Here is a 22,841-nt window from a genome sequence, read left to right as displayed (position 1 = left end):
ACCCTTGGTGAGTAAGCCTGACGGCAGATCGCAGACTAAAGAAGACAGACAAAGGCAGCAGATCTCTGGTAGCCTCCAACAGACTGCCTAGGACCACACTGGGACACAATCTGACTCAACCAGAGGTGGATCCAGGAAGTGCAGATCAATCTAAGAACCAGAACAAATAGGAAGAGTCACAAAAAAATGGGCAGACGAGAAACAACCCCCCCATCAAAAGGAAAAGAAGAATCCCCAGAAAGAGTGCTAAATGAAATAGAGATAAGCAAACTATCAGACATGGAATTCAAAATATGGATTATAAGGAAGCTCAATGAGCTCAGTGAGCTCAAAGAAAACTACAAAGAACTCCAGGGAAACTATAAGGAACTTACTGAGAATTAAAACAGCATGAAAAAGGACACAGAAGTATCAATAAGAGCCAGGAGGAAATGAAGAATACAATTTCTGAATTGAAGAACATAATAGAAGGAATCAAAAGCAGGTTAGAGGAAGCAGAAGATCGGATCACTGGGCTAAAGGACAACGTGGAAAAAAAAATTCCCAGACAGTGCAACAAAACGAAAAGACTGAAAAAGAATGAAGAGGTATTAAGAGAGCTGCAGGACAACATGAAACAGGCCTACTCCAAGACACATCATAATTAAAATGGCAAAACTGAAATACAGAGAGAATCCTAAAAAAAGCAAGAGAAAAACAGCTAATAAAATACAAGGGAGCTCCTATAAGGCTATCATCAGATTTCTCAACAGAAACACTACAAGCCTGAAGGGAATGGCAAAAGATATTCAGAGCAATGAAAAACAAAGGCCTACAACCAAGACTACTCTACCCAGCAAGGCTCTCACACAAAATGAAAGATGAAATATGGAGTTTCCCAGACAAAAGAAGGCTAAAAGAATACATCTCCACCAAACCAGCACTGCAAGAGATGCTAACGGGTCTGCTTTAAGACAATGAAGGAACAGAGAGATAAAGAGGAACACAGGTACAAAGAGGAAAAATGACAATTAATAAGCACTTATCAATAATAACTTTAAATGTAGATGGATTAAATGCACCAATCAAAAGACATAGGGTATGTGAATTAGAAACCATGACCCACATATATGCTGTCTGCAAGAGACCTGCCTCAGAACAAAGGATCTACACAGACTGAAAGTGAACAGATGGAAAAAAATATTTCAAGCAAATGGACATGATAAAAAGCTGGGGTAGCAATAATTATATCAGACAAAACAGATTTCACAGCAAAGGCCATAAAAAGAGACAAAGAAGGACAGTTCATAATACTTAAGGGATGATTTATCAAGAAGATAAAACCCTTGTAAACATATATGCATCCAACATAGGAGCATTCAAATATATAAGGAAAATATTGGCAGACCACAAGAAGGACATCAACAGCAACACACTCAGTGTAGGGGACTTTAACATGCTATCGTCAACAACGAACAGATCTTCGAAGCAAAGAAACACCGAGGATATTGAGGCACTGAACAACAGTCTAGATCACATGGACTTAATCAATATAGAACTTTTCACCTCAAAGAAGAAAATTTACATTCTTTTCAAGTACACATGGAACTATTTCAAAGATATACCACATGGTAGACAACAAAACAAGTCTCAACAAATTCAAGATAATTGAAATTATACCAGGCATCTTCTCAGATCACAATGGCTTGAAACTGGAAATCAACTTTAAGGAAAAAACTCAAAAACATTCAAACTCATGGAGAATGAACAACATGCTATTAAATAATAAATGGGTTAACAATGACACCAAGGAAGAAACCAAATGGTTTCTGGCAACAAATGATAATGAACACACAACAGCCCAAAACCTATGGGACACAGTGAAAGCAGTCCCGAGAGGAAAGTTCATAGTAATACAGGCCTACCTAAAAAGGATAGAAGAATCTCATATAAAAATTCTACCCCTATAGCTACAAGAAAAAGAGGAACAACAACAAACAAAGCCCAGAGAAAGTAGAAGGAAGGAAATCATCAAGATCGGAGCAGAACTAAATGACAGAGAGACTAAACAAACAATTCAAAAGATCAATAAAACCAGGAGCTGGTTCTTTGAAAAGATAAACAAAATCGACAAGCCTTTAACCAGATTCATCAAGAAAAAAAGAGTACCCAAATAAAGAAAATCAGAAATGATAGAGAATAAGAACTGATACCACAGAAATACAAAGGATTGTCAGAAATTACTGTGAACAATTGTATGACAAGATATTTGATAAACAAGATGAACTGGACAAATTTCTAGAAACATAATTTTCCGAAACGGAATCAAGACGAAGTAGAAAGCCTGAATAGACCGATAACAACCAGTAAAATTGAATCAGTAATCAAAACACTCCTGGCACACAAAAGCCCTGGACTGGATGGATCCACGGGTGAATTTTACAAAACAGTTATGAAAGAACTAACTCCTATCCTTCTCAGATATTTCAAATAATCCAAGAAGAGGGAAGACTCCCAAACTCTTTCTATGAAGCCAATATTACCTGAATTCCAAAACCAGGTCAAGACACAACAAAGAAAAATAGATGCTAAAATCCTCAACAAAATATTAGCAAACTGGATCCAGCTACACATTAAAAAGATCATACACCACGATCAAGTGGGATTCATCCCAGGGATACAAGGATGGTTTAATATTTGCAAATCTATAAACGTAATATACCACATAAACAAAATGAAAGACAAAAATCACAGGATTATATCAATAGATGCTGAAAAAGCATTTGATAAAGTACAACACCCATTAATGGTGAAAACACTCAGAAAAATGGCAACAGAGGGAGCATACCTCAACATAATAAAGGCCATATTCAAGAAACCTGAAGCCAACATCATACTCAATGGATAAAAACTGAAGCATTCCCCCTGAGATCAGGAACAAGACAAGGATGTCCACTCTCTCTACTTCTACTCAGCATAGTCTTGGAAGTTCTAGCCACAGCAATCAGAGAATAAAAAGAAATAAAAGGCATCCCCCAAAAAAGGAAAAGAGGAAATAAAACCGTCATAATTTGCAGATGACATGATAGTGTACATAGGAAGCCCTATAGACTCCACAAAAAAACTACTCGACCTAATAAGTGAATTTGGCAAAATAGCAGGGTACAAAGTCAATATTCAGAAATCAAAGGCATTATTGCACACTAACAATAAAATATCAGAGATAGAAACTAGAAACAATCCCCTTTACTATAGCAACAAGAAAAATAAAGTACCTAGGAATAAACTTAACCAAGGTGGTAAATGACCTGTACTCAGAAAACTATATAACACTGTAGAAAGAAATGAAGAAAGATACAAATAAAAGGAAGCATATACCATGTTCATGGATGGGAAGAATCAACATCATTAAAATGTCCATACTACCCAAAGCAATTTACAGTTTCAACTCAATCCCTATTAAAATACCAATGACATATTTCAGACCTAGTACAAATACTTCAAAAATTTGTATGGAACAAAAAAAGACCCCAAAAAACCACAGCAATCTTGAGGAAGAACACAGCAGGAGGAATCTCAATACCTGATATCAAACTATACTACAAAGCCACTGTAATTAAAAGTCTGGTACTGGCATAAGAACAGACATAGATCAATGGAACAGAATAAAGCCCAGAAATAAACCCAAGTCTATATGGTCAACCAATATTTGACAAAGGAGGGAGGAACATAAAATGGAGTGAGAAGAGCTTCTTCAACAAATGGTGCTGGGAGAATTGGACAGGGACATGCCAAAAAAAAAGAAACTAGACTACCAACTAACACCATACACCAGAATAAACTCAAGATGGATAAAAGAGTTAAATGTAAGCTGTGACACCATAAAAGTCCTAGAGAAAAATATAGGCAGGAAAATCTCATATATCCCAGTAGCAATATTTTAACCAATATATCTCCTAAGGCAAGGGAAATAAAGGAAAGAATAAACATATGGGACTACATCAAACTAAAGAGTTTCTGCTCAGCAAAAGAAAACATCAGCAAGATGAAAAGGGAACCAACTATATGGGAAAACATATTTGCCAATGATAACTCAGAAAACGGATTGATCTCCAAAATATATAAAGAACTTACATGACTCAACACCAAGATGACAACCCAATTAAAAAATGGGCAAAGGACCTGAACAATCACTTCCCCAGAGGACATATAGAGGGTCCACAGGCATGTGAAAGAATGCTCAACATCACTAGCCATCAGAGATGCAAAAAAACCCACGAGATACCACTTTACACTGGTCATAATGGCCATATCATCAACAAATCAACAAACAAGTACTGGCGAGGACGTGGAGAAACGGGAACCCTAGTACATAGTTGGTGGAAATGCAGACTGGTGCAGCCACTATGGAAAACAGTATGGAATTTCCTCAAATAACTAAAAATGGAACTGCCTTTTGATCCAGCAATTCCATTGCTGGGATTATACCTGAAGAATACTGAAATATCAATTCAAAAGAACCTATACACCCCTATGTTCATAGCAGCGCCATTTACAATAGCCAAGTGCTGGAAACAGCCTAAGTGACCATCTCTAGATGAGTCGATGTAAAAATTGTGGTACATTTGCACAACAGCAGAAAGAAAGAAGGGACTCCTCTCATTTGCGACAACATGGATGAAACTAGAGAGAATTATGCTTAGTGAAATAAGCCAGGCGACAAAAGACAAATACCACATGATTTCACCTAATACAGGAAACTAATGAATAACACAAACCAATGAGTAAAATTAAACCAGAGGCATGTAAACAAGGAGCAGACTAACACTGACAAATGGGAGGGGGGAGGGAATAAAGGGGGGTAAGAAGAAGAGTCTAGTCAAGGAACATGTATAAATGACCCATGGACATGGACAACAGGGTGGGCATTGACTGTGGGAGAAGGTGTGGGTGGGGTGGGGTGGGGGGAAGCAATTGGGGGAAAAGTGGGACTACTGTTATAGAAAAACAATAAAAAATAAATAAATAAAAAACCAAAGAGTGGGCTGATGGGCAAGAGAATGCTTGGGGGAGACAATATTGGTTTTAAGGATTTTAATACTAAGTAGGACAAAATATTCAGAAGGTATAAAAATAAACTGTATTACACTAGATAAAAATTTATGGTTCTGAATAGTTAAAATATAGCACATATATCAAGAGGAAAAAGAGGAAAAAAAATAGTTGCACCACATATACAAGAGCTAATTTCCCCAACATGACTATTTTTGATGTACAAAATGGCACTTACAAATCAATAAGAAAACAAGGGAAAAGACATGAATAGGCAGTATAATGTGAAAAATGTTTAACACCAAAAAATACAAATATGAAAATTATCTTGCTGTCAATTATTAAAATCAATAAGCTTAATATATAAGTTCAATATATAAAGGTTCAAACTAACAGCAGAAGTAAATAATTAAATACAAAACAGGCCAAAAATATGTGCAAATAAGTTATGAAAAACCATATAAAACAATTGCTTTAATAATATTAAAACAATATTATCAATGTTATTAATAATAATATTAAAATAGTATTAAAAATATCAATTTTTCACCTTCCAAATGGGTAAAGATTTTAAAGCAATGTCTATGGTATGGGAAAATCGGTATGCTTATATATTGTTGAGGCACTTTTAACTGGTACGAGTTTTCTGGAGAGAAATTTGTCAACATGCATCAAAAGTTTAAAATATATAAATAATTTTCACAGCAGAAATGCACCTTTAAAACTATATCTTAAGGATATGTTTTAAGTTGTCCCTGAGTTGTGAAATATAGGCACATGACTTTCTATGAATGCTTTTCTGCATTTTCCAAATTTTGCAATAAATATGAATTTTAATTTTAAAAAAGGGAAAGAAATAAATGTTATGGGGGATAGGATTCCCCACTGACTCATTTTTTTGAGCTGTAAAACCTCATGAAAACAAAGAATCTCCTTGAGAATGTGGTAATGTACTTCCTACCTGTCATCTCTGGAATTATGTATTAACAATTTGAAGAATTTAAAATCACGTAAGCTTTGAAAAATGAAAACTAACGCAGACTTTGAGATAACTGGCAAAAGCAAGGTTGGGAGAGAAACAAAAATACCTTGAGGGAAAAAAAATGTTTTCAATGTATACACTTTAAAATGAAAAATTAAATACCTTGATGCAGTCTATTAGCCAAACCAAGGCAGCCACAATGTGAGGCCATGTATGTGGGGCCCCCACTGTATACATGGAGCTTTTGGATAATGCAAAAGGATACCTATGAAAAATCAGAAAAAGTAAGCTAACTTAATAAATTAACTTCATAAAAATATTGTTCAAATTAAGCAAGAAGTTTTATTTTAAAACTTCCACATATACACCAACAGTCTTCACTTGTTTAGAAGATCTTTGTTGAGATTCTGTCCTTAGTCATCTTACTCTCCAAGGACTTTGTGTAGTTCTTGGTTTCTTCTATGCAGATTACTGTGAATATATATCCCCTAAGCTGCAGAACTTGATTAACAACCAACATGCTGGACTCCTCTCCTAAAAGATCGTCTGTTCTCTCAACTTAAATGTACCTTAAATAAATCATATGTACACAACTCCTCATTCTCAAATTCATTCTTCCCCCTCTGCTTACTCTACACAGAATTTTAACTTCATCTCACACCATTTTCACCAAGCCTTCTTTTTTGCTATATAGAATCTATGGTATCCAGCCCATCCTATCTATTCCTTATCACTTCAGTAGTTGAGGGCTTTCTGACCTATCATCAGCAATTGGGTAAAAACCTCCAAGAGTCGTTCAAGTTATCCTACATGTTGCCCATAGTGATCATCTTAAAATATATTATTTCTCTTAACTCAAAATCTTCACAAATTTATTAAGTTTGATTCTTCTGTGCTCCAACATTCTGTCTAGGCTAATAAGAAACATAACATACAAACCCAAGCCCTTTGAAGATTCTTGGAACCTCTTCTTCAAATTTTGTGTCAGGAAATTCATATGAAGGGCATAAGAAGCCATAAAGAAAAGTGAAGATCTTCAGGAAGTCTTTAACAGAAGGAGCTTGTAGAGATTTCATGGATACACTATATGCATAACCATTTTCTGTAAGAAACTACAATACTTTTTATGAAATATCAAACATTTTATAATAGAAAAATTATTGGAAAATACTCAAAGAAACACAATTTAGACTATTTAAGATTATAAAATACCTCACAGAGTAGTCGAATACATTGCTGAATAAATGCTTTGTCATTAAGTGGTCTTGGGTCCTTGATTTTTTCAGAACAGGAAAATATACCAAATTGACTATTCCGGGATCCAGGTCCACTAGTTCTGGAAACATTTAAAAAAATCAGTCAAAACCATTTCCTTCTGTGGTCAAGTCTAAATTATTTCAAGGTGGTTTTATATTTTTAACATCAGCAACAAACATTAAAGTTCAACAATTCTTTAATTTTTATTTAAAAATTACTCAAATTATTTTTATTCAAAGCAGAAAAGAGCAAATAATGAAAAGTATTAAAAAAAAAAAAAAAAACACTTCTGGTGTTTTGCATTAGCTCCATCCTCTAAGAATGTGTATTTTGAGTCCATTAGCACTTCTGCACCAACTGTTCTCCAAGTGTATTCAATAACCTAAGTCCTTTTGCCTTCCTCTTTTCCCCTCTATGATTACTCTTTCACTCGCAACCCCTTTATTTGCCATTATTTCTTATGGAAAAACTGCCTTTGAGATGTTAAATAGGTTGTGCGTACTTTTATTCATGAACATTCTTTAAAAGTATATTTTATTGATTATATTGTTACAATAGTTCCAGTTTTTTTCCCCTTTGCTCCCCTCTGCCCAGTACCCTCCCTCCCCCAGCAATCCCACCCCCCCAGTCCATGCCCATGGGTTGTGCATACAACCCTTTCTTATATTATTGTTTTTTTAAAAAAATTAATTAATTTTTTAATAACAATAAAAAATAACAATTCCCCCCTCTCAGACTTAAGACCCTTTATAATCTTATAAAGGATAATGGGCGAAGGTCTCGTGCTCCTCTAGCTGCTTCAAGCTGGGCATGGTCGTCGTCCTACCAACCCTTGGGTCCAGAAATCCTTAATAAGAGTGGGGGTGTGGAGGGGAGGGTGGTCTTCCCACATGTATTCATGAACATTTTAATGTCATGCAATAATATGTGTTTGATCGTTAATCTACCATAAATATATTTTGCTATTTTTTAGTCATTAATGGCTACAGCATATATGCTCCATTCCAAGCCTATCTCCCAAAACAATAACTTATTTAAATCTTTATAATAGTTTCTTTTGCCTACATGTTCCAATTTAGCTCACCATTTTAGTTTTTTAAATATCCTTGGAACAATTTTCTTTATTGGACAGATGCTACAAAACTCAGTTACAGATGGCCCTCCATATCCATAGGTCCCATGTCCACAGATTCAACCAACCATGGATAGACAATATTAATAACAAAAAAAGTTATGTTGATGACATGTACTATATGGTTAGGTTTATTATGGTTGTGTCTGTACTAAACATGTACAGAATTTTTTACTCATTGTTACCTAAACAATACTATGACAACTATTCACACATCAGTCGTATTAGGTATTATAAATAATCTAGAGATTATTTAAAGTATACGAGGATGTGCGGGGGTTATATGCAAATACTATGGCATTTTGTATAAGCAACTTGAACATATGCAGATTTTGGTATATGCAGGGACTCCTGAAATAACTCTTCAGAGGATACATAGAGATGACTGTACAATGAACTTCGCTGTTAATAGCTGAACTATGTTCATTAAAACTTCATCTTCCCCTATAAGTCTGCTTGCTGTATTCAAGTTCACTCTTGCCCAGATTCTAAAGTTCTTTAGCTTAGGTCCTTACACTCCACCGCCCTAAAACAGCTAATTTTCCCCTTCAGAATTTGCTAATTTGAGAACCACTTTTCTTCATGCTGCTATTGCTTAACCTTTAATATGTTATTGCTTAACTTCTAATACACATATGGACTCACCTCACTCACTCTACACAAAACTATACTAGTAGATATCTTTTTTGAATTATAAGAGAATTTCCCAATCAATCAAAATACTGCATCATTAACTTACAGTTTAAGAGCATAGGATCTAGTACCAGAATGTGGGGCTTCAAATTGTCTGTATTACTAGTTGTATGACCTTGGGTAAATTAAATTCTCTATGCTTCAATTTCCTTTTCTTTAAAATGGAGATAATAACGATATTTACTCAAAGGGCAGTTCGGAGGACTGATTGAAAGTTAATACAGACAAAGCACTTAAAATAATGTTCGGTTTATAAAAATATTCTGCAAATGTTAAATTTTATAATTATCACTCTAAGTTCAGCTGAGACAAAAGTTACATTACAAAAATGCCTTGAGATTTTTCATCAAATGGAAAACAGTTTAACTTGGTTTCATGGCAAAGACTTTCCCTAAGGTAACAAATATTTCATCTCTAAATACTTTCAAAACAAGTAAAAAAACAGATTTATCTTAAACTTAAACATAGCTATATTTTTGTTTTGATAAAATTTAAAAAATGTTTATTTTCTCAATTTTGGGGTTGAACATTTCTTTTAAAAAATATCAACTTTATTGAGGTGCAATTTGCTTAAAATAAAATGTACAGTTTAATGAGGTTTGATAATATATATACTTGTGTAATCTCTACCACAATAAAATCGAACATTTCTATCATCTCTAAAGTTTTATACTTCTTACTAGTCAATCTTGTCCCACCTCCAGAGGTTCTCAAAGTGTGATCTAGGAGGTATGAGAAGTCAAAACTATTTTCATTAAAAAAACTAAGATGCTATTTGCCCCTTTCATTCTCATTCCCTCATGAGTTTACATTGGAGTATTCCAGAGGCTGGCTATATGATGAATAATATTGTAAGAGATTAAATGCAGAAGCAGACACGAGCTGTCTTCTATTAAGCGAGATTTTAAGGAGATTGGCAAAAATGTAAAACAATGACACTCTTCTTATTGAAATAATTTAAAAAATTTTAAAATTAAAAGCACGTTATGTTAACATGTAATGAGTTGTTATTTTAAATAGAATTAATACAAATTTTAAAGTTTTCTCAGTTTCAATTTTAAATATGACTAATATCAACAGATATAGTCCACAAAATAAAAGCTCTTTAAAGTCCTTAATATATGTGTATAAAAAAGTCTGGGACTAAAATACTGAACTAGATGATGGTTCCTCCTATTTTTAAATGCTATGATTCCACAGTATCTGAAAACTAGAAATATAAGTTTTAATTAACTATTTCCTCGTAACAATGAAATAGTCTGATTGTGTTGATATCTCTCTTAGCATTATCTAAAGCAGGTATGATTTTAACCACTTAAACAGAGGAAAACTAGATTAAAACTTCCTTTTGAAAGGGACCATGTTATCTAATTTTTTGTACCCAGAGAGCATTTAGCCCAACTCATGGCTTTGAGAAAATGTTCACAATGGGGGAAAGATGGGACAACTGTAATTGAACAACAAAGAAAAAAAAAAAGAAAAAAAGAATCCCCTCATTAGAACTAATAAAAAAGATCATTACCTTTTACCAAATACAGAGACTTTTCTTTCAGATGTGGGTTTGTTTATATTCAATTTTCCAAAGGGTGGTTTCTCTTTGCTTTAAGAAAAAGAGGAAAACAAACTCTAAAAATATTAGTTCAAGAAACTTTTGGAAACATGTCAGAACCAAACTTCTTCCCTATTACCTATAAAAATAATTCAAAATTATGAAAACTTTTAGTAGCAATCATAACTGAGGCCTACTCTATCTTAGAACACAGCTATACTTAACATAAATTATCTAAATTACAGACCCAAAACATTGACAATAGCAGCCATTTTGCTTCCTATACAATTAAAGAAAAATCATTTCATGAATGTAATGTTCAACAGTACAAACAATTCTTCTGACTTCATAAGGAAAAATATACAAATATTTCAAATTTCTAAAAATAGCAGAAGCTCATACTATATAAACCTAAGTAATTTAATAACAGTTAGAAAGAAAAATTTAAACGTTGTGTTATACAAAAAACGTTAACTTCATGGCTGAAAGTCTTTTTAAAGGATTTATTAGGCCATTGCTAGCAAAAAAAGGTCAGATCCTGGGGCGTGAAGTCTGAACCACCAGCAGCATGGCTAGGTGAAAAGACAACATGTCTATGTCCTGGAGTTAATCCATTTTATACAACAAATGTAGGGGTGGGGAGTGGGAGATGTAGGCTGTTCTGAAAAAATTTACATTAGCTATAGACAAAAGGGGTGGGAGAAGCTGCAGTGGGGCCAGCTCTTGAGCTAGATGCAGAGTTGGCAAGGAAGAAGTGTCTACTCCTGTGGGTAGCAGAATAAAAATTTATGTGTAAATAACACGTGGAGGTTCCTGGGGTTCTACGGCACCTGGCTATTCTTTCACAAAAATAGCCACATGGAAATTAATCCTAAATTCCAAAAGATATACAGAAATGTGAGCAATCTTTTGTTAGCGCGGGCCCATAACTGTTTACAGGCTAACAGTCTCTTCTCCCATTCTCAGGCCACTGGAAGCTGTAATTTTATTTTGGAACAAGAACATTTTTTCTTGTCAGTTGGTATGAGAGGAGGATTGATACAGCCCTACAGTGGCTGATTAAAAGCCTTCTCTTAACTGGAGGAAAATGACTCATAAGGGAAGACTAGTTTATGATAGTAAGTTCTTTTTCCAGTGAATCTTGAGAAAATAGTTTGGAGAAGTGGTGTTCTGTAGACTGAACTGCAGCTTTTCATCAGAGCAAAAAATAGCTTTGATTGGGAACTTTGCTAGGTAAATACGCCTTAGTAAATTGAAAGTTATTGCACAGAGCCTGCTCAAATAAGCAGCTCTAGAATAAAGGAGGGAAAAATAAAGAGTGCTGAAGGGAATTAATTTTAGGAGTTGCCTGACAAAAGACAAGACTTTGAGAACTGAAGGTTCAAATGAGATAAAACACATCACCTATTAATAAGCCCACTTTTAGCGTTCATTGACCCAAATTAGGTTACTACTGAGAACAGGCAGATTCATGACATCACTCATATTACAACTTTGTATTAGCTATGTTTAAAGATTTTTGTCCCAGACAATAAGGCATGAAGTACTTACGTTTGAGGGGTATAGAGGCCTTGTTTATTGAAGTCTTGGGATCTTAATTCCTGCATAGAGAGGCGGCCAGCACCACCGGTAGACACTGAACTGCGCTTCATGTTTATGACCTGCGTTCATGAATTTGGTATTAAAAAATCTTTCTAGGCGGCACTACTAAGCACCAACTATTATCTTTCTCCTCAAACAGAAGGGCAGCCAATTCCATCGCTTCTTCAGGATAATCTTTCTCCGGGGAGTTAATCCTAAATTTCTACAAATATACATGAATCTGAGCAGTCTTTTGTTAGCTGGTCCACAGCTATTAACAGGCTATTCTCTTTCTCTCACTCTCTGGCTGCTGTTATTTAATTTAGAACAGTTCAGAATTCTTTTTCTTGTCACCTTATTGATTTGACCACATATTTATTCTTCAATATACGCTTCTGCATCAATCTATTTTTCCACTCTAACCCAATCCTAATCAGTACTTGAAATGTACTCCTAAGATTTAAGATTAAGACTTCCAGATGTATCATTCTTACACGGCCACTAGGACATTACATTAGTACTGTATCTCAAACACACGAAACAGCTCCTGTCCCTGCTCCAATCAATTCTTCCCCCTTTCAGCTCTCCAGCATCTCTTCTCCCCATCAGCGTTCATCTAAAGCCTTTTCCTTTTCCCTTGTGAAAATCATTCTAAGTAGAAATTTACTGGACTCCGGGAAACTAGCACCTCGCAGATTCGGTGCAGACACTAAAACATTGACCCTGAGGGGCCTCTAAGTTGTGGGCACTTGTCGCTTCCTCCCTCCACACCAGTAATGCCTCCATAGAATTAATCGAAAGTAATTATTTACCTTCTTCTAGAAACCGAATTTCCGTAAATTGGGTAATCACCACCAGATAGGACAGCAGCCGCCAAAACACCAACTCAAATGTCCAGCCCCCACTGCCGTTAGGATTTTAAAATCGCCGCTGATGCTGACGTACGTAATCACGCGCGCAGTGCTCGCGCGTGCGCATTTCTTACACGGAGCTGCTCGTCGCCGGAAATCTGCGTATGTTGCGCCCTGTCGTCTTTCTGGGTATCTTGGCGTCTCCCGGGCGCTGTAAGTGAGACCTGCGAAGTCTGGGTCGACCGCTAAGTTTACCTCGGAAGACCCGAGCCCTCTAAGTCGCTGGGTAGTGGGCAGGTTGCACTAAGTCGCCCAGGAAACGCTTTGTCCGTACAGCAATATGGCCGCGCCCGTTGACTCTTAGGGAAGAAGAATTTCTTTACCAATGGGCTGAAAGGGGTGTCTTTCTTGACCACGATATGGGTGCTGTTTCATGATGCAAGTCTGGGAAGGGTGCGTACACTTTTCTGACAAGGGAAGAGATGAGATAGGAGACAGTGAATGCTATGTCTGGGCTCAGTCGGTTGGGAAGATCGCGCTGGTGTGGCCGACGCCAAGGTTCGGGCTCAGAATTTGCTCTAGGATTTTAGGATCCTTTAGTCTAGTGGCGTCCTGTGAGAAGCTAGGACGAATCCATGTGGTTAGGGGTAGGGTTGGTGTGAAGCAGAGAAGTAGCAGAGAGAGTTGCAGTGAGCAGTTTGCTTTGCTAAAATAGGACACTCCAACTTTCCTCAGTTTGAACTCAGAAAAACACTGCCCAATACCTGGGGGGGGGGGTGGTGGTGGTGGTGGTGGTGGTGGTGGTGGTGGTGGTGGTGGTGGTGGTGATGGTGATGGTGATGGTGGTGGCGGGGGAGGTGGGTGGAGAGTGGAAGAGAAGTGGTGGTGGTGGTGGTGGTGATGGTGGCGGGGGAGGTGGGTGGAGAGTGGAAGAGAAGTTCTGAGCCAAAGTCGGAATACCTGGGTCTTGTACCAGTTGTGCTAACCTAGAGTAGTAATTTTGGTCACGCCATTTCTCTAGTCTTGAGTTTCAGTCTTCCTATCTAAATTTCTAGCTCTCACGAGCCAGTACAGGACCTCCTAACCTCAGTGGCGATTCTGAAGGGAGGACCTATACCAGAATTCCTATCACCAATAGCATTTATTTGAGCAATTGCTTTTGTCAGACACTGCACAACACTTTGTCGACCGTCTCATTAAATTTTCTAAACTGCCCTCTGAGATGTCATAAAAAATGATGAAATTGTGACTCAGTGGGATCAAATAGCTTGTCCATGGTCATAAAGCTAGTACATGGAGTTAGTATCTAAATGCTGCTTGTATTAACTGTGCTATTAGTCATTTACGTATTTTTTAGTCCATCCCCCCTCTTAAAGTGCTTTACTACATTGGATTTAGTAAACAATATCCAGAACGGAAAACTATCTTTTGAAAAAAAGATTAGGAAGTTCTAAAAAACCAAGTTGTCGGAGGGAGACTGCTCAGAACCAGTACAGATGTAGACTCTGTAACCTGCAGTTTTGCTATGGTTTAGTGCTTTGGATGTGCTGTTAAAATTATATTTTGCTTTGCTTTTACCCTTTTTTGCACTTTAATTGGTGACATGCTAATAACTCCTCCGGAAGTTATGACCTTGTGTAGGTTTATCTCATTAAAATGGTGGATTCACATAGCTAATACAGTATTCTTTGCTATGACAGGACACTTTTACTTGTTAAGGATTCAGTGACTTTCTGACTTGGAAGATGTACACGTAGTGACTAGATCCAAGTACCAAGCAGAGCCCAGGAAGATAAGGAGGATCAAATTGGGATTCTAGAAATTAGAACAGGTTTTAACACTCTTTGGCCAAGTTGGCTGAAAAATTTGAATGATCAACCCTGAAATTAAAAGTTTATATGAAAACATTGTAATTTTCCTTAGACCTGCTATATATCATGAATATTGTCAAGTTTATTTACTTGCACATCAAATCTACCCTTGTGTATGGAGTATGTTTTTATTGAAATACAGGGCATTTAAGAACTTGATCTGGAAAGTTGGATTTTACTTCTAATCGCTAATTCCCAGTTTTTGTTTTTTTTTTAAGATAATGTCTGTGGTGCATCATCTGTCACCAGGATGGTTACTGGATCATCTTTCTTTCATTAACAAGATAAACTATGAAGTTCACCAGCATCATGAGCCTTGTTGCAGTAAAAATGAGCCTACTGCTTCTGTCCACCTTGATTCTCTTCACATGGATTCTGTGTCTTCTTTTGGATCCTCTGCTAAATTTATTGCGTCTGACTGTACCACTAAGTCAGGGAATGATGATAGGGGAAATTGTGAAGCGTTCATACAAAAATATATTTTTCGATCTGAACTGTTTGATATCACTAAACCTCATATAATTTCAGCTATTCACAAGGAATGCCAACAAAGCAATGAAAAGGAAGATCTAATGAATGGTGTTAATAAAGAAATCTCCATTTCTACTCTTGGGAAGGTAGAAAGATTTAAGAAATTTTAATATTTCTATAGAAAACAAAATTTATTATTCCCATATTTCAAATATCTTATGATTTACTAAGTGTAAAGAAGAAAGCATAAGAATCAATAAAGTTTAAGAAGGTTTAGTATATCCAGAGTAATTTTTAATTCTTTGCTAACAATCTTTGCTATAAGGAAAGTAATAGAGATAATTTATTACATTGTTATAGGTACTTAAGTAGAATTTTAATGTTCTTGTGATTTTTTTTGTACATTTTTTTCTATTTCAACAATTATTCATTGATCATCTACTACATGTCAGGCACAGAAAAGAACGTTTCTGCACTTTTAGTAATAATAGTATGTAGGTGATTTATCATTACTATTACTAATTCAGGCAAATAATAACACAGGTGTAAAGGACTTTACAGTTTACTAATTCTGGAGATTGTCTTAATGTTTAGGTATTTTAGTATTTTATTAGGTATTTTAATGTTTAGATATTTTATATTGGGTAAATGTCTCATTTTAATGTGGAAAAATAGAGATGAGCGTATGTAATGAATGTTATCTTGACAAAACTTACTTTATTTCTGATATGCTATGGCAAATTGTACAAATTAGGTTAACCTTAAATCCATTGATTTATTCAGCCAACAAACATATATTGTTAGTCTTCCAGGAGTTTGCCACCAATAGGCTTCAGCAATAAAAAATACAGAGTCCCTACTCTGCATTGCACCGTCTTCCGTGTTCTTTGCTATGGAGTTATTAGATTCAGAACAGTGTTAATATATCTGATTTGTACCTCACCCTCAGATCAGTCATAAGCAACTATTAGAAGTACATTAGAAAATGTCTTAAGTGATAGTACATGGATGATAGTTCCTCTCTTCAGAAATGAAGAAAGTTCAGAATAATTATACCATATATATCAACTGATGACACTAATGACTGTTAACACAATTTTACAGTTTTTTTGTGTTCCATGGATGTCAGTACTACATTTTATCATTTGCTACTATTTCTTACTAATAGCAGGTAAGGCTGAGGTGACCTTTTATCACCTATACATTTGTAGTAAAATAATGATGATAATTATTATTTGGGAAAGCTTTTTTATCCTTTCTCTGTACCCTCTGCACTGATTTTGACCCTAACAGTTAATTTTTACCTCTTAAAGCCTGAGATGCACAATATGGAAAATATGATAAAGAAAAAAATTTTTAAATATTAATATTGTGATAGGTAGCAATATAACTTTCTCCCTGTAATTTACTCTTTAGAAGCGTAAAAGGTGTGCCACTTTCAATCAAGGTGAATTGGATGCTATGGAATACCATGAAAAGGTAAGGTATGAAATGTTCATTGTTAACATTATAAGATTAATGTGAAGTAATATAAATAGACTATATAAATAAGGATGTTCTTAAAAATGAAGCAGTCATTTGATCAAGGTTAGAATTTAATAGTGTAGTAGTTCATTGTTAATTTTATACTAATGAACAGTTTAAACCAGTTTTATTAAAATGTCATATACTCCTATTTTACATATTTAACATAGGTTAACTTATGCAATATTGGTTTAAGTTAAGAAATTCTGTAAGTTATAAAAGTCTATTGTCCATAGCTAAGACAGCTTATTAAGAGAGTGGCAAAAGAAAGCACAGATAATGTGAAGGATGTATTTCTGGAACTTAGAGATAAATGAGATCTAGGAGTTAAATAAATGAGAGAAAACAGAGGGTGCACAAGCTTAACTCTCCAAGGAACACCTTTGATTGAAATGGGATATGGCGTTGAAATTTGGCTTAGGAGGCATGATAGTAGTACAGTTTTGGAGGTGTTGAATTAATGTGATGGAAAGACAATAGATTTTTTTCCTATCTTTTTTTGTGGTAAAAGATGCATAATAAAATCTATCAGTTTAGTCTTTTTTTAGGTGTATAATTCAGCATTAATTACATTCACACTGTTGTGCCATCATTCCCACTATGTATCTCCAGAACTTTATTTTTGTTAATAAAATTTAATTTTAATTTAATTTAATTTAACTTTTTGATTTAACCTTTATTGTGTTTTTTTTTCATTACCATTTAGTCCCCTATAACGTCCCTCCCCAGCAATCACCACGCTGTTGTCCATGTCCACGAGTCCTTTTTCCTTTTTGTTCAATCGCTCTACTCTCTAACTCCTGTCCCCCCAAGCCAGTGGCTGTCATCTGCTCTCCATGAGAGTCTGGCTTTGTTTTGTTTGTTAGTTCAGATTGTTCATTAGGTTCCACATATAAGTGAAATTGTATGGTATTTGTCTTTCTCTTACTGGGTTATTCCACTTAGCATAATGTCCTCCAGGTCCATCCATGCTGTTGCAGGGTAAAATTTTCTACTTTTTTAAGGATGAGTCGTTTTCTGTTAGATAAATGTCCCATAGTTGTTTTATCCACTTAACTACTGATGATGGTCACTTGGGCTGCTTCCATACTTTGGTGATTATAAATAACGCTGTAATGAATATAGGGGTGCTTATATTCTTTCAAATTAGTGTTTTGGGTTCCTTTGGATGTATTCCCAGGAGTGGGATTGCTGGGTAAAAAGGCAGATCTTTTTTTAATTTTATGAGGTATCTCCATACTGCTTTCCACAGTAGCTGCACCGGTCAGTCTGCATTCCCACCAACAGTGCAGAAGGGTTTTTTCCTTTATTCACATCCTTGCCAGCAGTTGTTTGTTGATTTATTGCTGATAGCTTTTCTGACAGGTGTGAGATGGTATCTCATTGTGGTTTTAATTTCCATTTCTCTGATGATTAGTGATGTTGAGCATCTTTTCATATGTCTATTGGCCATCTGTGTGTCCTCTTAAGAGAAGTGTCTATTCAGGTCCTTTGCTCATTTTTTAATTGGGTTGTTTGTTTTTTTGGTGTTGAGTTTTCTAAGTTCTTTATAAATTTTGGATATTAATCACTTATCAGATGTATCAGCAAATATATTCTCCCATTCTGTGGGTCGTCTTTTTATTTTGTTGATGATTTTTCTTTGCTGGGCAAAACTTTTTTAGTTTGATGTAGTCCCATTTGTTTATTTTTTTCTTTTGTATCCCTTGGCTGCAGAGATATTCTGATAAAAATTTTCTATGGGCAATGTCCGAGATTTTGCTGCCTATAATTTTTTCTAGAATTTTTATAGTTTTGGGTCTAAATTTAAGTCTTTGATTAATTTTGAATTTATTTTTGCGTGTAGCACAAGAAAGTAGCTTAGTTTCATTTTTCTGCATGGATCTGTCCAATTTTCCCAGCACCATTTGTTGAATAAACTATTTTTAGCTTATTGTATGTGCTTGCTTCCTCTGTCGAATATTAATTGACTATAAAGGTGTGGGTTTATTTCTGGGCTTTCTATTCTGTTCCGTTGATCTGTGTGTCTATTTTTATGCCAGTACCAGGCTGTCTTGATTACTGTGGTCTTGTAGTATACTATAGTTTGATGTCAGGTAGTGTGATTCCTCCAACTTTGTTCTTTTTTCTCAGGATCTCTGTTGCTATGTGGGGCCCTGTGTGGTTCCACATAAATTTTTGAAGTATTGGAATCTTGATAGGAATTGCATTGAATCTATAGATTGCTTTGGGTAGTATGGACATTTTAATGATGTTAATTCTTCCTATCATGAACACGGTATGTGCTTCCACTTATTTGTGTCTTCTTCCATTTCTTTCTTTAGTGTCTTTAATTTTCTGAGTACAGATCTTTTTACATCCTTGGTTAGGTTTATTCCTAGGTATTTTATTCTTTTTGAAGCAATTGTGGATGGGATTGTTTTCTTAATTTCCCTGTTAGTTTGTTATTGGCATATAAAATGCAACTTATTTCTGGATATTAATTTTGTATCCTGCTACTTTGCTGAATTAATTTATCATAGCTAGTAGTTTCTTGGTAGAATCTTTGGGGTTCTCTATGTACACTATCATATCATCTGCAAATAAAGACAGTTTTACTTCTTCTTTTCCAATTTGGATGCCTTTTATTTCTTCTTGTCTAATTGCTGTGTACTATATCGATTAAGAGAGGTAAAAGTGGACACCCCTGTCTTGTTCCTGATTTTAAGGGGAATGCTTGTAGTTTTGCCCATTGAGTATGATGCTGGCAGTGGGTTTGTCATATATGGCTTTTAATTTGTTTAGGAGTGTTCCCTCTATCCCACTTTGCGAGAGTTTTGATCATAAATGGGTGCTGGATTTTATCAAAAGTTTTTCTGCATCTATTGATATAATCATATGGTTTTTATTCTTCATTTTGTTTATGTGGTACATCACATTTATGGGTTTGCGAATGTTGTGCCAACCTCACATTCCTGGAATAAATTCCACTTGATCATGGTGTATGATCTTTTTGATGCATTGCTGTATTTGGTTTGCTAATATTTGTTGAGGATTTTAGTGACTATGTTCATCAAGGATATTGGCCTATAATTTTCTTTCTTTGTAGTATCTTTATCTGATTTTGGAATTCAGATAATGGTGGCCTCATAAAATGAGTTGAGGAGCCTTCCCACCTCTCGAATTTTATGAAATAGTTTGAGAAGGAGAGGTTTTAGTTCTTCTCAGAATGTTTGATAAAATTCACCTATGAAGCTGTCTGGTGTAGGGCTTTTCCTTGTTGGGAGTTTTTTGATAACTGCTTCAATTTCACTAGGTGTAATCTGTCTATTCAGCTTCTTTGATTCTTCCTGATTTAGTTTTGGAAGATTGTATGTCTAGGAATTCATCCATTTCACCCAGGTTGTCCAGTTTGTTGGCATATAGTTATTCATAATATTACAATGATTTGTATTTCTTTAGTGTTAGTTATTATTTCTCCTCTTTCAGTTTTGATTTTATTTATTTGAGTCCTCTTTTTTCTTAATGAACTTGGTTAAAGGTTTGTCAATTTTGTTTATCTTTTCAAAGAACCAGCTCTTGGATTTATTGATCTTTTGTATCATTTTTTTAGACTCTGTTTCACTTATTTCTCTTCTGATCTTTATTATTTATTTCCTTCTACTTACTTTGGATTTTGTCTGTTCTCTTTTCACTTCCTTTAAGTGTAAATTTAGCTACTTTATTAGAGTTTTTTTCTTGTTTTTTAAGATAGGCTTGTAATGCTATGAATTTCCCTGTTAGGACAGGTTTCCCAGTTTCTTACAGATTTTGGACTGTTGTGTCCTTATTTTCATTTGTTTCAAAGTATCTTGATTTCTTCTTTGATCTCATTGTTAACCCATTCATTCTTTAATAACATGTTATTTAGCTCTAATGCCTTTGCATGTTTTTCAGTGTTCTTGGTGTGATTGATTTCTAGTTTCAAAGTATTGTGCTCAGAGACTATGCTTGATATGATTTCAGTCTTGTTAAGTTCATAGAGTCTTTGTCTTGTGTCCTAACATGTGGTCTATCCTAGAAAATGTTCCATATGCACTTAAAAAGTATGTATATTCTGCTACTTTGGGGTGAAATGCTCTGAAGATATCAATTAATTCCATTTGATCTAGTGTGTTGTTTAAAGGCCACTGTCTCCTTGTTGATTTTCTTCCTGGAAGATCTATCCATTGATGTCAATGGGGTGTTAAAATTCCCAACTATGACTGTATTTCTGTTAGTCTCTCCCTTTATGTCCATCAAGATTTGCTCTACATATTTAGATGCTCCTTGTTGAGTGCATAAATGTTTACTAGGTTTATATTCTCTTGTTGGATTATTCTCTTTATCATTATATAGTGTCCTTTTTCTCTTACTATAGCCTTGGTTTTAAAGTCTATTTTGTCGGATATAAGCGCTGCTTACCCAGTTGTGTTTCCTTTTCCATTGGCATGAAATATCTTTTTCCGACTCTTTACTTTTAGTCTATGTGTATCTTTCGATCTGAGATGGGTCTCTTGGAGGCAGTGTATATATGGGTCTTGTTTTCTTATCCATTCAGCTACCCTATGTCTTTTGGTCAGAGCATTTAAGCCATTTACATTTAAGGGGATTATTGATATGTATGTAGTGCCATTTTATTGTTAGACTGTTTTCCTCTCTTTTTTGTTTTTGTTTTTGTTTTTCTTTTCTTCTTCTTAAAGCAAGCCCTTTAACATTTGTTGCAGTAATGGTTTGGTGTTAACAAACTCCTTTAGCTATTTCCTGTTTGGGAAGCTCCTTATTTCTCCTTTGATTTTAAGTGATAGCCTTGGTGGGTAAAGTAGCCATGATTGTAGGTACTTGTTTTTCATCAACTTGAATATTTCATGCCACTCCCTTCTGGCCTGATATGTTCCTCTTGAGTAATCAGAGGCCAGTCTAATTGGTGCTCCCTTGTAGGTAACTACCTGCTTTTCTTTTGTGGCTTTTAGGATTCTCTCCTTGTCATTTTAATTATGATGTGTCTTGGTGTAGATGTTTTTGGGTCTAACTTGTTTGGGACTTTTTGAGCTTCTTGGACTTGTGTGTCTTTTTCCTTCACCAGATTAGGGAAGTTTTTTTTTTTTTTTTTTTTTTTTTTTTAATGTGTTTTATTGATTAAATTATTACATTTGTGCCAATTTCCCTTCCCTCTGCTCCCCTCCACCCGGTGGCCCCCCTCCCTCCAGTTGTCCCCCCCTTTTAGATTATGTCCATTAGTTGTGCATACAGTTCCTCCCAACCTCTCTCCGTCTATTCCATTCCCTCCTACCTTGATCCCCAATTCCTATATCATCTCCCTCCCTTTCCCCATTCCCCCTCCCTGTTGACCTCCCCCCAATGTGCTTCCCGTACCCACAGTTCCTCTTTCCCTCTCGTTGCCTATTTAGTTTGCCTTTGTTTCATCTCCCTAGCTTCTGTTTTTTTTTTTAAACCAGTCCCTTTAACATCTTATATAACAGTGGTTTGGATCTAATGAACTCTTTCAGTTTTATTTTGTCCTGGAAACACTTTCTCTGTCCTTCTATTCTGAATGACAATTTCGCTGGATAGAGTATTCGTGGTTGTAGGTTTTGGATTTTCATTACTTTGAATATTTCTTGCCAGTTTCTTCTTGCCTGTAGGGTCTCCCTTGAGAAGTCAGCTGATAGTCTAATTGGGACCCCTTTGTACATAATTCTTTTCTTCTCTCTTGCTGCTTTTAAGATTCTCTCTTTATCTTTAATTTTTGACATTTTGATTATAATGTGTCTTGGAGTGGTTCTCCCTGGGTCCAGTCTCTTGGGAACTCTCCTTGCTTCCTGGACCTGCAGGTCTATTCCCTTTCCCAAGTCTGGGAAGTTCTCCTTTATTATATTTTCACTCAATTTTTCAAGTTCTA

General features: G+C 35.5%; 2 protein-coding genes across 6 annotated transcripts in view; one reads left to right on the top strand and one right to left on the bottom strand.

Annotated features, from left to right (window-relative positions):
- Positions 1 to 13,124, bottom strand: part of NDC80 (NDC80 kinetochore complex component) — a 46,984-nt gene extending 33,860 nt beyond the window's left edge. The window contains exons 1-6 of the mRNA XM_090285142.1: positions 13,038 to 13,124; positions 12,196 to 12,305; positions 10,618 to 10,695; positions 7,226 to 7,349; positions 6,953 to 7,125; positions 6,176 to 6,278 (exon numbers count right to left, since the gene is read on the bottom strand). Coding sequence (XP_090141268.1) covers positions 6,176 to 6,278; positions 6,953 to 7,125; positions 7,226 to 7,349; positions 10,618 to 10,695; positions 12,196 to 12,296 — 579 coding nt within the window. The 5' untranslated portion in view covers positions 12,297 to 12,305; positions 13,038 to 13,124. The remainder of the gene's footprint in view (positions 1 to 6,175; positions 6,279 to 6,952; positions 7,126 to 7,225; positions 7,350 to 10,617; positions 10,696 to 12,195; positions 12,306 to 13,037) is intronic.
- Positions 13,125 to 13,217: 93 nt separating this feature from the next.
- METTL4 (methyltransferase 4, N6-adenosine) overlaps positions 13,218 to 22,841 on the top strand; it is a 43,027-nt gene continuing 33,403 nt past the window's right edge. For 3 of the 5 annotated variants that reach the window (XM_090285141.1, XM_090285137.1, XM_090285140.1), the window contains exons 1-3: positions 13,218 to 13,289; positions 15,166 to 15,564; positions 16,835 to 16,897. In XM_090285141.1, coding sequence (XP_090141267.1) covers positions 15,169 to 15,564; positions 16,835 to 16,897 — 459 coding nt within the window. In that variant the 5' untranslated portion in view covers positions 13,218 to 13,289; positions 15,166 to 15,168. The other 2 variants (XM_090285139.1, XM_090285138.1) reach the window with 2 other exon arrangements.

Source organism: Furipterus horrens, unplaced genomic scaffold (assembly GCF_987537825.1).
Source record: "Furipterus horrens unplaced genomic scaffold, mFurHor1.1.pri manual_scaffold_8, whole genome shotgun sequence".
In the NCBI taxonomy this organism is placed as follows: Eukaryota; Metazoa; Chordata; class Mammalia; order Chiroptera; family Furipteridae; genus Furipterus; species Furipterus horrens.
The sequence above is the reverse complement of the archived record's forward strand: the minus strand, read 5'-3'. Positions and strand labels throughout refer to the sequence as shown.